This window comes from Lathyrus oleraceus, chromosome 4, assembly GCF_024323335.1.
Source record: "Lathyrus oleraceus cultivar Zhongwan6 chromosome 4, CAAS_Psat_ZW6_1.0, whole genome shotgun sequence".
NCBI classification, from domain to species: domain Eukaryota; kingdom Viridiplantae; phylum Streptophyta; class Magnoliopsida; order Fabales; family Fabaceae; genus Lathyrus; species Lathyrus oleraceus.
Window position 1 is genome coordinate 269,061,502 of NC_066582.1, and position 10,989 is coordinate 269,072,490.

Consider the following 10,989-nt stretch of genomic DNA (forward strand, 5'->3'; position numbering starts at 1 on the left):
GTGGTCGAATCGAGGTAGATATGGCTAGTCCATAATAATTATAATGATTGAGAATTTTGTGTACACAAATTAAATATTTTAAATTTGTTGCTATCAATATGATTAAATTATATATATAAGAGAATTGATGTGTCAATTTTTGTTTTTTATTTTTTAAAAATATTTTTTATTTTATATTTTGCAATAATATTTATTATTATTATTATTATTATTATTATTATTATTATTATTATTATATGAAGTCATTTTCTTTCAATTTTTGTATTTTATTTTAGTTTTTATTAGTTTTTATTAGTTTTTAGAATTAATTTAGGTTAAGTAAATAAATATAAAAAAAAATAACATGTAAAATATGATTGTTGGCGATATTAATTACACAATTTGTGTCACTTATTAAAAAAGTTATACATCAGTCATTTTTTTTGATAAAAATGAAATCGAGAATTGAAAAGAAAACTAAAATTGTTTAAAAATAAAATAGGAAGATTAATGTAAATTAATCGAAGGATAACCTATAATTTAGTTTAAAAAATGGATGTATCCTAAAAACTAACGATGTTGATAATTAATGTTGCCAAAACGGTCCTAAGATTATTTTTACCTCCTCAAATTTAAATCTAAATAATTTATATTTAAATCTAAATAGTTCCTATCCCAACAAAAATAGAGAATTAAAATTCAAATCCTTTCTAAATAAATTTGGGAACCAACAAAAATAGAGAATTAAAATTCAAATCCTTTTTAAATAAATTTGGATATCCCACTTACACCACCATTTATTTAGTGAAATTAATATTTTTAATTAAATTTTTTAAAATCAAATTACATCGTAAATAATAAAATAAAACAAATTCAAAAATTTTATAAATACGTTTTATATAATTTAAATGATAAATATAAATTTGAGAGTACCTCTAGACCTAAAAGTTACAAAATTTTATATTAAAGTTCGTGCCAAAAAAAAAGAGAGGAGACAAATGACACATTAAATGATAAAACTTCGATCTGTTTCACATGTTTGTAACATTTTTTTCACATATAATTTATAGCATGTTATTTTTTAATGGAATAAATATTAATAGTAACATATAACAGATTCTTTTAGCAATTTTATATTCATCACTTAGCCACTATTAGCTATATATTTATATCTCCCATAACTTTAATCACATGTTCAACAAAACAAAACAAAAAATAATCACATGTCCCTGTTGATATTTTTAGAGATGTTTAACAAAGGTAAAAAAAAACGTCACATAATCAATTCATCGTAATTAAACTCGTTTTGAAAATAAATTAAGTATGAGCAAAATTTATCTACTCCAATACAATAGGCTTTCTAGATGTGTGTTGTGCTCTAACTGAAAATACCCATACAAGTGTATAACTGCCTCAAAACTCATGTCTCAGATGCTTTTTCACGCTTACCTAACACTTTGATATTTTTAAGTAATTTAGCACTTGTAATAATATATGTAGACTTTGTTCTTCATCTTAACATCAAAATAAAACTCTCCTCTTTATTAATTTTTAATTGTAAAAAATTCACAAAACTCATAATAAAATTTGCAATACGACACGAGTATACTGGAAAAGCTTCCATCCCTCTATCTTTTTCTCCATGGTGAATGGGCAATGATAATGAGCATATCATTTCAATGTTGGGAAATTCAGTTTCTCTACGCTTATAAAAGTAAATCAAATAGCTGCAAACTTGTCCAAGTATATCAAATTTGCAGGAGTTTTTAATAAATGTATATACAAGCAGTAAATCAAAGGATCAAACCCTGGGCAGGAGCGGGCTTGGAAGAGTGCAGTTCGCTCGTTGCTGCTGCTTTGGGGGACTCAGAAAGGACCTGCGCATACTGGTCTTCTACTTTTCGATTTTGTTCCACTTCTGCATTTTCCACTTTCTCTTTCGTCTTTTGTCCTACATCCCCAGCCGCCTTAGCAACCTTACTAAAAGCACCAGTTACCCAAGAAGTACCGGTAAGTATGTACCGATTCTTCATTATAGCAGACCCTGCGGTACTGACTTTCTGTTCTGCAGCAGCAAATGCTGATTTGGTCTTTTCTGAAACCTGAAACTTTTGATCCACTTCTTTAACTCTATCACTCACAACTGAAGCACCAGCAGTTAATTTCTCGCTAAGCCCAAGTTTTTGGTCAAAAGAGGTAACTTTTGCTGAGGCTGTTGAAGTTAACTGGTGCTTCTCATCAAAACCCTTTGCTTTGTTTACAGCATCTTTCCCTAAAATAAAGCCCTTGGCAAGCATGCCGGTGACCACATCCTCTGCCTTCCGTAAAGCAGAGTCAGCACCGCCAGGAGTTTTACCCTCTGTGACCTGAAAAATGTTACACACTAGTTATAGACAAAAAATAACCTAATCAAGGGTATATTTGGAATGGTGATTTGGCGTGGAATGAGTTCATTACACTCTACCACCCATCCAAACATATACCATTAAGTACATTAATTAGAAGGTCTTTGCAAGGCTTACAGATGATGCCAAGGCAGCAGGTGGAAGTCGGTAATCTGAATCCAGAGTTATGTTAACCGACAAATCAACTATTGTTGCTCCCTGAAATATTGAAAACTCGGTTACCCTTCAATATAATTGCTGGCTACATAAACTTCTACATTTAAGGAACAAGACACTTAATTTGGTTCCCCAAAAACATACATGGCATCAAATTGTTTCCATCCGTTTACCAGTGAAATCAAATTGGTCTTTCAATGATTAGGGATTAGTAATGCTACCAGTTTCATTCTTCCATGACCAATTTGATGCCATTTTGGGGATCAATATGTGAATTAGAAAAGAGCAATTTGATATCACAGGTATCTATGGGCGAGCCATGAGACATTGCATACATCGTTGGACCAGAATAAGTATTTACCAAACAATGTCACAAACTCAGAGTATCATCAATGATAAAATATAATATACTACCCAAGAATAATAATAAATAAGACACATCCCAAAGGCCAAAGTAGAGGCACTTGGGCAACTATCATAATTTCAAAGGCTATTTTTTTCAATTTCCACACAAACCAAGAAAAAAGACAGCTTGTGTCTAGGAACCTATGCAAACCAGGACAGATTAGCATCGGTAAACTGGCATAATAAACTCTTTCAAGCTCGCCTTCAATTTATATTAAATTTGAAATTGAATGATGATGGAAACTTTCTGACAGTTCTAGTAGCAAAACGACATTTCTATCTTTTCTTTTATATATAATCAAGACATTCTATCTAAAGCAGTGCACGGTAAATTTTCCAGCATAAACATCACATGAACCAATAATACAACATGCGTATCAAAATCAGATTAGATCCACTTTGGTGGTTCATGGCATAAAGATTAAACCACATTTTACAATGACAATTGACTGCCTAACACAACTCTTCTCTTTTTTCTGAGCTTGAAATTAACTAAGTAAACTAAATAGGCAGAGTTACATATCCAATAAGATTGGTGGAAACTATAAACTATCAGAGCCACCATGTTGAGAAGGGAAGAGAACAAAGAAAACTGTTGATTGGAATATGAGTTACAGACAACTAGAGAAGTCAGTCGGTTATATGATATATCGATTCGATAAATGAGCATACTAACAATATATATGGGCATTTAGAGTGAAAAAGTTAAATTGATAAACATTCAAGTGTTTTCAATCAATAGTTTAAGCTTTTGGGGTAGCTAATTCACAGCACAGCATCAGAGCCTCCATGTTGAGAAGGGAAGAGATCAAAGAAAACAGTTGATTGGAATATCAGTTACAGACAACTAGAGAAGTCAGTGGGTTATAAGATATATCGATTCGATAAATGGGCATACTAAAAATATATATAGCCATTTAGAGTGTAAAAGTTGCATGACGGCAGTGTTAATGATGGCAGGGAGCCAAAAATCCGACATATGGTGCCACCATCCTTCACAAGTTTGGCCATGGCGGAGAGTAAAAAACCAGCACCTATACCCACCATGGTCGATATTTGACAACACTGCATGAAAGGGAAACCTGGTAGAGAATTCTTTCTCCTTTATGGTTCGACTTCATTCTTCCCTAACAGATTAATCATTCAAAGATCTACCCACCGGCTTATTTTTCTATTCTCAACTGTCGGTTTGTACACACATTTGACTATTTAGTCAAGGTAATGTTCAATCTCTATTTCCCCCCATTCGTCTGAATAAGAGTTAAATTTCAGCACGAACTAGGGTGGGTCTGTTCATTATCTATGCTTCCAGCCCAAAGAACACTTGTTAGTGAGTAAGGGCACACCACAAATCAGATATATAACCGTTTGTGTGTCTTCACCCAATAGCTTAAGCTTGTGGGATAGTTGGTTCATAATAATGTCAGCTCTTATTTCAGCACAGACAAAAATTCAGAATTTCAGATAGGTAATATATAACATAAGGAGGTTCGCAATAAAACCCTTATTGTTGACAAAATGAAACAGAAGATGATCAATGTGAACTAACAGTGGCATCAAGATGATTACCAACACCACTTTCTTTCACAAAACTAAACTTGGTCATGTGAAATGAATAGGAAAAATGACACCATTTCCTAATTGCCTAAGAAAGTAGCCGAGACATATATGCAGCCTTCAAGGTCAAAACTAAGCAAGCAAAGGATTGTATCAACAAAACAAGCCCTAAAAATATTGAGATTGTATGCTGAGAGACAGTGTGAAAAACAGAGATGGAAATAGTGGGGAACTTTGAAGACTAACCAACAAGTATGACAGATTACACGAGAAGCACCTTTTGAGAAATGGAGGATACATACCATCAAAAGAGGAGTGTCCATACATTGGAAGGGCTGAAAACAAGACAACAGCAACAACTAAGTTTTACCATTATGTGGGATCGGCTACATGGATCAACTTTCGTCATAATGTTCTATCAAGGACCATGTTTCTATCCAAATCATTAATCTCGAGATCTTTCTTAATAACTTCTCTGATAATCTTTCTAGGTCTTCCCTTTCCTCTAATTGTTTGTCTTCTCTCCATCTGGTCTACCCTCCTTACTACAGAATCTACCGGTCTTCTCTCTACATGCCCAAACCACATAAGTCTATTTTCCACCATTTTCTCCACTATAGGCGCTACCCCGACACTCTCTCCAATATTTTCATCTAATTCTATCATGTCGAGTCTTACCACACATCCACAGTAGCATGCTCATCTCTGCTACACTTACTTTGTTGAAAGCAAGACATTCAACAAAAAACAGACCCTGAAACCCTCTCAAGTAAGAGTTTCTAAACATGTGGCACTTCAAGATCCTCAAATAAATATCAGTCCTCTACAAGATTCACTGATACTGCATTATCTAGCCAAAAAGCTGAATGCGTCATCTAAAGGTGATGCCTTTTGGATAATGACAAACAATGTTGTAGTTCTAAGCCCTGAACTCTCAATAATGAATATATGATGCTTTGGATGATGATCTAGGACAAATTGATCAAGTGCTCGAGATACTTTATTAATTCATAAATAACCATATTTGATAGACATATATCAACTGATAATCAATGTCAGGAATATTACCGATAGTAGTACTGCAGTCTCAGCACCTTGTGGATCCTTGAAAGTGACAAAGGCAATTTGAGATCGTTCGTCATGACTGCATTAATAGTAAACATATGATTGTATAATAAAACTTAAGAATTGAAGTACTTTAAAAAATAGTCGACCACCAAGCACAGCAAGTCACTGACCTTTGCATTTCAACATATTCAATATCACCAGAAAAGGAAAAGAACTCCTTAAGGTCTTGTTCAGATGCTCCCAAGGAAACATTACTGACTTTAATAGTCTTGACCTGCAAAGAAAATACATATAACACTAAAAGTTTAAAACCTTGTGGAGAAAACACCTCTGCTGTTCAGATATCTAACACTTCAGGACAAAATCAAAGCATATATGATATATCTACTGATTCATACTAACTAAGAATGGAAATTTCCAGTGATGCATCAAGCTGTCGGCCACTAATCCACTCTTTTTTTTAATATTTATAATTTGGTCCTTATAACTACTATTCATATTAACTGAAATATTGTGCAACACATGCAAAAAAGGGGGATACGAGAAAGTTAAAAATTTATGACAGCTATATAGAGAAATGAAGTAGTTTAAGAAATCAATAAATGACAATGGAGACGGAGACAGAAAAGGCAGAAACCTTAACTCAAAATCAGCAGGATTCTGAAAACATCAATGTTAAACATAAAATGATCTGAAACAGTCCCTAACAAAACACAACTTGATCAGCCAGCACCAAGGAAATCAGATTGCCAGCAGTCAATAATTTGATGCATTCATGCATTTGGCACATCCCTAATCATTGGATTGGGATAATCCAACTCAAATTTTATTGCAGACTTTGATAACTTTTTAAATAAAAATCCCGAGCTAAAAACTGCACCATCCAATAATCCAACGACCACAGAAGCGCCAAATGCGTCAAATTTATTGGCGGTAGACAATTCAGGTTCCAGAGTATAAATATGCATGACGGTGCATATGTCTTTCCCTACCAAATATTTGAAAATAACGATCAAACAAGTTTGATGAAAAAGATGGGATCATGTCGATTCAGTATTCAGTATTCAGTATTCAGTAATCACTCTCAAATTCGGTTGTATAGTATCATGATATCCACAACAACACAGAAAAACATGTCAACAATACATCAGAACTAGTATATTCCATTGACCTAAAAATGCAATAAATACAAATTAACAAAGTGTTGCTTTCCTCAACCTCTAACTGTTTGACTAGCTTTGAGCTAGATATCACTTGATATGATATCAAGATAATCAATTACTATGAAATAAATAATGTAACACAATAACTGTGATGAGTAAACAAACACATAAACTAAACAATCTTTGAAAATCTGAATGCAAATACAACTTTTCAAATTGAAAAAAAAAAGCACGAAATCAATTATCACATCATTCACATGGCATGACTGAAGAAGACTAAATCGGATCTAGTGCTCCACTTTGAAACTAAACTGAACTAAACTAAACTACGTTAGATTCTATAAAAGTAATAAATCTAATCGATAATACGGTAAAGCATACAAGGTTATAGCAAAGTGTGACCAAAATAAACAAAATAGGAGCAAGGATGAGATGAGAGCTTACCGACATATCGGGCGAAGCGCAACGGCGGCGAATTGGGCGGTTTGAGATGAAAGAGGGAGGTGGAGGATGAAGAAAACGGTGCAGTGTGAAGACACGAGTAGAGATTTATCGTTGTCTGAAGGAGAGAGGCCTTGGAAACGCGTGCTGGATTTGCGTCGCACGTGCGAGTATCGTGGTGGAGTTATAGTAGAAGAGTAGTAGTAGAATGTAGTAAACCGCGTGAGAGAGCGTGATTGACCAATGACTTAATTGGGAGACTTGGACTTTCAAAGACGTGTTAATAGCCACATACCTGTACGGTTGTATAGATAAGTTTACCTATACGATATAAAATATATTTAAATATTTATTTAAATTTAACTTAGTTATTAATTTTAAAATAAATAATAGTTATATAAACTCAATTATATTAAAATATAAATAGAAGAAAAAGAGACTTATAAAAAAAAATATTTAAAAATAAGAATTTATCTTTTAAATTAAAATAATTGTTTATTAAAATAAAAATATATATTTTTGCTAATAGTGATCTGTGAATAAAAATTTTATTTGATATAATATAAAATACAATATATATATATATATATATATATATATATATATATATATATATATATATATATATATATATATATATATTTAAAATGATTTAATTAATTATAAAATAAATAATTATCATATAAAATTTAATTATATTAAATACTTATATAAAAAAATCGTGAGATGGAAAAAAAATAAATATATATTTGTGTTGATAAGGATTTTACAAAAAGACTTAAATATCCTTTTCGAAGTAAGAATTTTGTATCTCAAATTAAAATAATAGTTGATTAAAATAAAATTGATATTTTGTTAGTGATCCGTAAGATAAAATAAATTATTAATTTTATTAAAATTAAAAAAATAGATTATTAATATTTTTAATAATAATAAATAAATAGAGAGAAAAATTAAAATAAAAGTGAGAAAATGTGAGAAAAATAAAAGTGAATGATTTGAAATTTTAATCAAGAGAGAAAGAGAGTTGTAATATTTAATTATGATTTAATTGGTGAATGTTGAAAAATGAATGTCATATGTCAATTTTAAAAGAGATTAATTACTATACATTGTCAGTGTAAAAAGTTTTACACCGTCGATTCATTATCATCATCCGTTTGTATTACTTTATAGATTTTTAAAATAAAAGTCAAACTTCTTTTAATATCCGACGTCTATGATTAACTGACGGTGTAAAATCCTTTTACACTGTCAGTGTATTTCAATTAAACTCATTTTAAAAAGAGTTAGATATATAGGAGATAGTTGAAATTGAATACATAAAGATGATAATAAAAAATATAACTATTATTTGATTATTTAAATATTTTTTTAGTGTAAATAAATTATAGTAAAAGAATAATCTAAAGAGTTTATACATTAGTTTTAAAAGATTGATAGTTGATTTTTATAATATATTATTATAAATACTAAAAATGCATATTAAATAAAGAGGTTAAAGCATATGCCTAAAAAGATAGTAACATCTTCTTTAACAACTTAATATAGAAATATTTTTTTAATATATATTTTATTCTTTAGTATATTTTAAAAGTTATATTATACAACATAAATTTTTAGTTTTTTATTTTTTCATAATTGTATTTTAAAGTAGAAATTAGTGAGACATAAGTATATTTTTTATGTTTATAAAATTTAGATTTTTATTTTATATTTACTCATAAAATTTATAATGTGTATGTTGTTTTAATATTTAATTTTTATTTTGTTATTTATTATGGTCATCTTCGGTTTAAATGATTAGTTTATTCAGTTGTAAAGGATATCCAATTTATGAAAAACATATTCAATTATATACTTTTGATCATGTGTTAGTTCAACTCTTATTCGACTATAATTTATGAGATAAATTTTTTTTATCTAATATTATATGAAAAACTATTCTGTTTATTTATAATTAAATATGTTATAGTCTTACTCTTAACAAAACTCGTCATTTTTTTAGTTTAATTTCTAAATAAGTATATTTTTAATTGTGTTTTGTCAATTTTCATGTTTGTTTGTTTCTATTATATTTAACATTTTTGTATTATTTTTTTTATTTGTTTGTATATGACAAGTTACCATAACCATAAGCATGAAGAAGAAGAGTAGAACGATCAAATAAATCATCAAACATCCGAGTCAATTACGATTGTAATGACACTCTATAAATGATCATTTTTGTGTCATATCACGCAATATCACATTCAATCTATAATTCAAATTAGGACCGTAATTTTGGTTATTATTAGTCTATAATTCTAATTACGGAAGTAAGACTCCCATACTATCCTTTTGGTTCCGACTCATTCATGAATATGCTAGTAATGGATGATTTATGTTTTAGTTAAGTGTGAATTTGTCTCAAATTATTCTGTATGGAGCTATAAAAACACCAAATATATCATTTGTAATGTCACTTATATTTTGCCTATTTTTATATTACTTTTTGAAATTCTACACCATTTATTTTCCTGCTTTCTTACTTTTGATACATTGTAAAAGTTTTTACGCATTGTCATTTGTATACCGCAATGTAAGTTCTATCATTTGTTTATTTTATAATTAATTTATTGTCTACCATGTTTATACTCTGTTTACTAATATACATGTATTTAAATGTCGTTCAGGGAGTGAAAATCAAAAGAAATTTCATATGTTTAGGAGGAAATTATATATTCATCATATTTTCATTGAAAAATACAAAAAAAATATTTAAAAAATTGCAACTAAGTTTTTTTTAATTATAAATATCAATAAAAAAGTTAAAACACGTGTCTAAAGAGATAGTAATAAGTTTAACAACTTAATATAAATTTTTTAATATATATTTTATTCTTTAGTATATTTTAAAAGTTATATTTTATAATATAAAATTTCTAGTTTTGTACTTTTTCATAATTGTATTTTAAAGTAGAAGGTTGTGAGACTTACGTGTTAAGTATGTTTTTTATCTCCATAAAATTTAGATTTTTTATTTTTATTTTTGCTTATAAATTTTTTAATGTTTATGTTGTCTTAATATTCAATTTTTTATTTTGTCGTCTATAATAATATTTTTCAATTTAAGAGATTAGTCTTTATAATTGCGCGTTGAGAATATCCACTTTATATTAAAAATAATATTCAAATTTTACATTTTTGGTCGTTCAACTCTAACTTGACTATAATTTATGTGATGAGATTTTATTTATCTATTATTATATGAAAAAATATTTTATTTATTCATAATTAATAAAATTAACTATTTTTTAGTTTAACTTCTAAATGATAAGCTTGTTTTTTATTGTGTTTTAAGTCACTTTTTATGTTTTTGTAATTATATTTAACATTTTAGCATTATTTTTTATTTGTTTGTATCTTATTTAGAGAGAACAAAGTATATTAAGTGAATTTAAACCACGTGACAAGTTATCAGATCGTAAATACGAAGAACACCAAAAATATCAAAGAAATTATCTAGCACCAAAGCCAACTAGGAGTCTAGGACCAATCCACAATTCTAATTATGGTCGTAATTGGCACTCTACAAATGACACTCTTTGTGTCATATCACATAGAATTATGGTCAGCCCATAATCCATATTATGACCACAATTCTAGTTATTATTAGCTCATAATTGTGATTACGAGACTCTCTCACACTCTCCTTTTTGGTTCTACTACGACTCTTTTGGTGTCACATGTTTTGACTAGTAATGAACGATTTATGTCTTAGTTAAGCGAGAATTTATGTCAAATTATTGTGTTTGGAGCTATAAAAACACTAG

General features: G+C 29.4%; 1 protein-coding gene across 1 annotated transcript; it reads right to left on the minus strand.

The window, feature by feature from the left end:
- Positions 1-1,494: 1,494 nt before the first annotated feature.
- LOC127075031 (binding partner of ACD11 1) lies at positions 1,495-7,432 on the minus strand. The gene is made up of 5 exons (XM_051016477.1): positions 7,178-7,432; positions 5,741-5,844; positions 5,571-5,646; positions 2,502-2,582; positions 1,495-2,345 (listed from the first exon to the last, which is right to left on the minus strand). The coding sequence occupies exons 1-5, from the start codon at positions 7,181-7,183 to the stop codon at positions 1,773-1,775; spliced, it is 840 nt and encodes a 279-aa protein (XP_050872434.1). The 5' UTR covers positions 7,184-7,432; the 3' UTR covers positions 1,495-1,772.
- Between the last annotated feature and the right edge of the window lie 3,557 nt (positions 7,433-10,989).

Bases quoted from the DNA above. Each gene is read 5' to 3' on its own strand.
- LOC127075031 (XM_051016477.1), bottom strand. The intron at 2,583-5,570 runs GTAATATTCCTG...TCAATATTTCAG, and splicing joins AGACTGCAGTACTACTATCG to GGAGCAACAATAGTTGATTT. The intron at 2,346-2,501 runs GTAAGCCTTGCA...AACATTTTTCAG, and splicing joins CTGCTGCCTTGGCATCATCT to GTCACAGAGGGTAAAACTCC.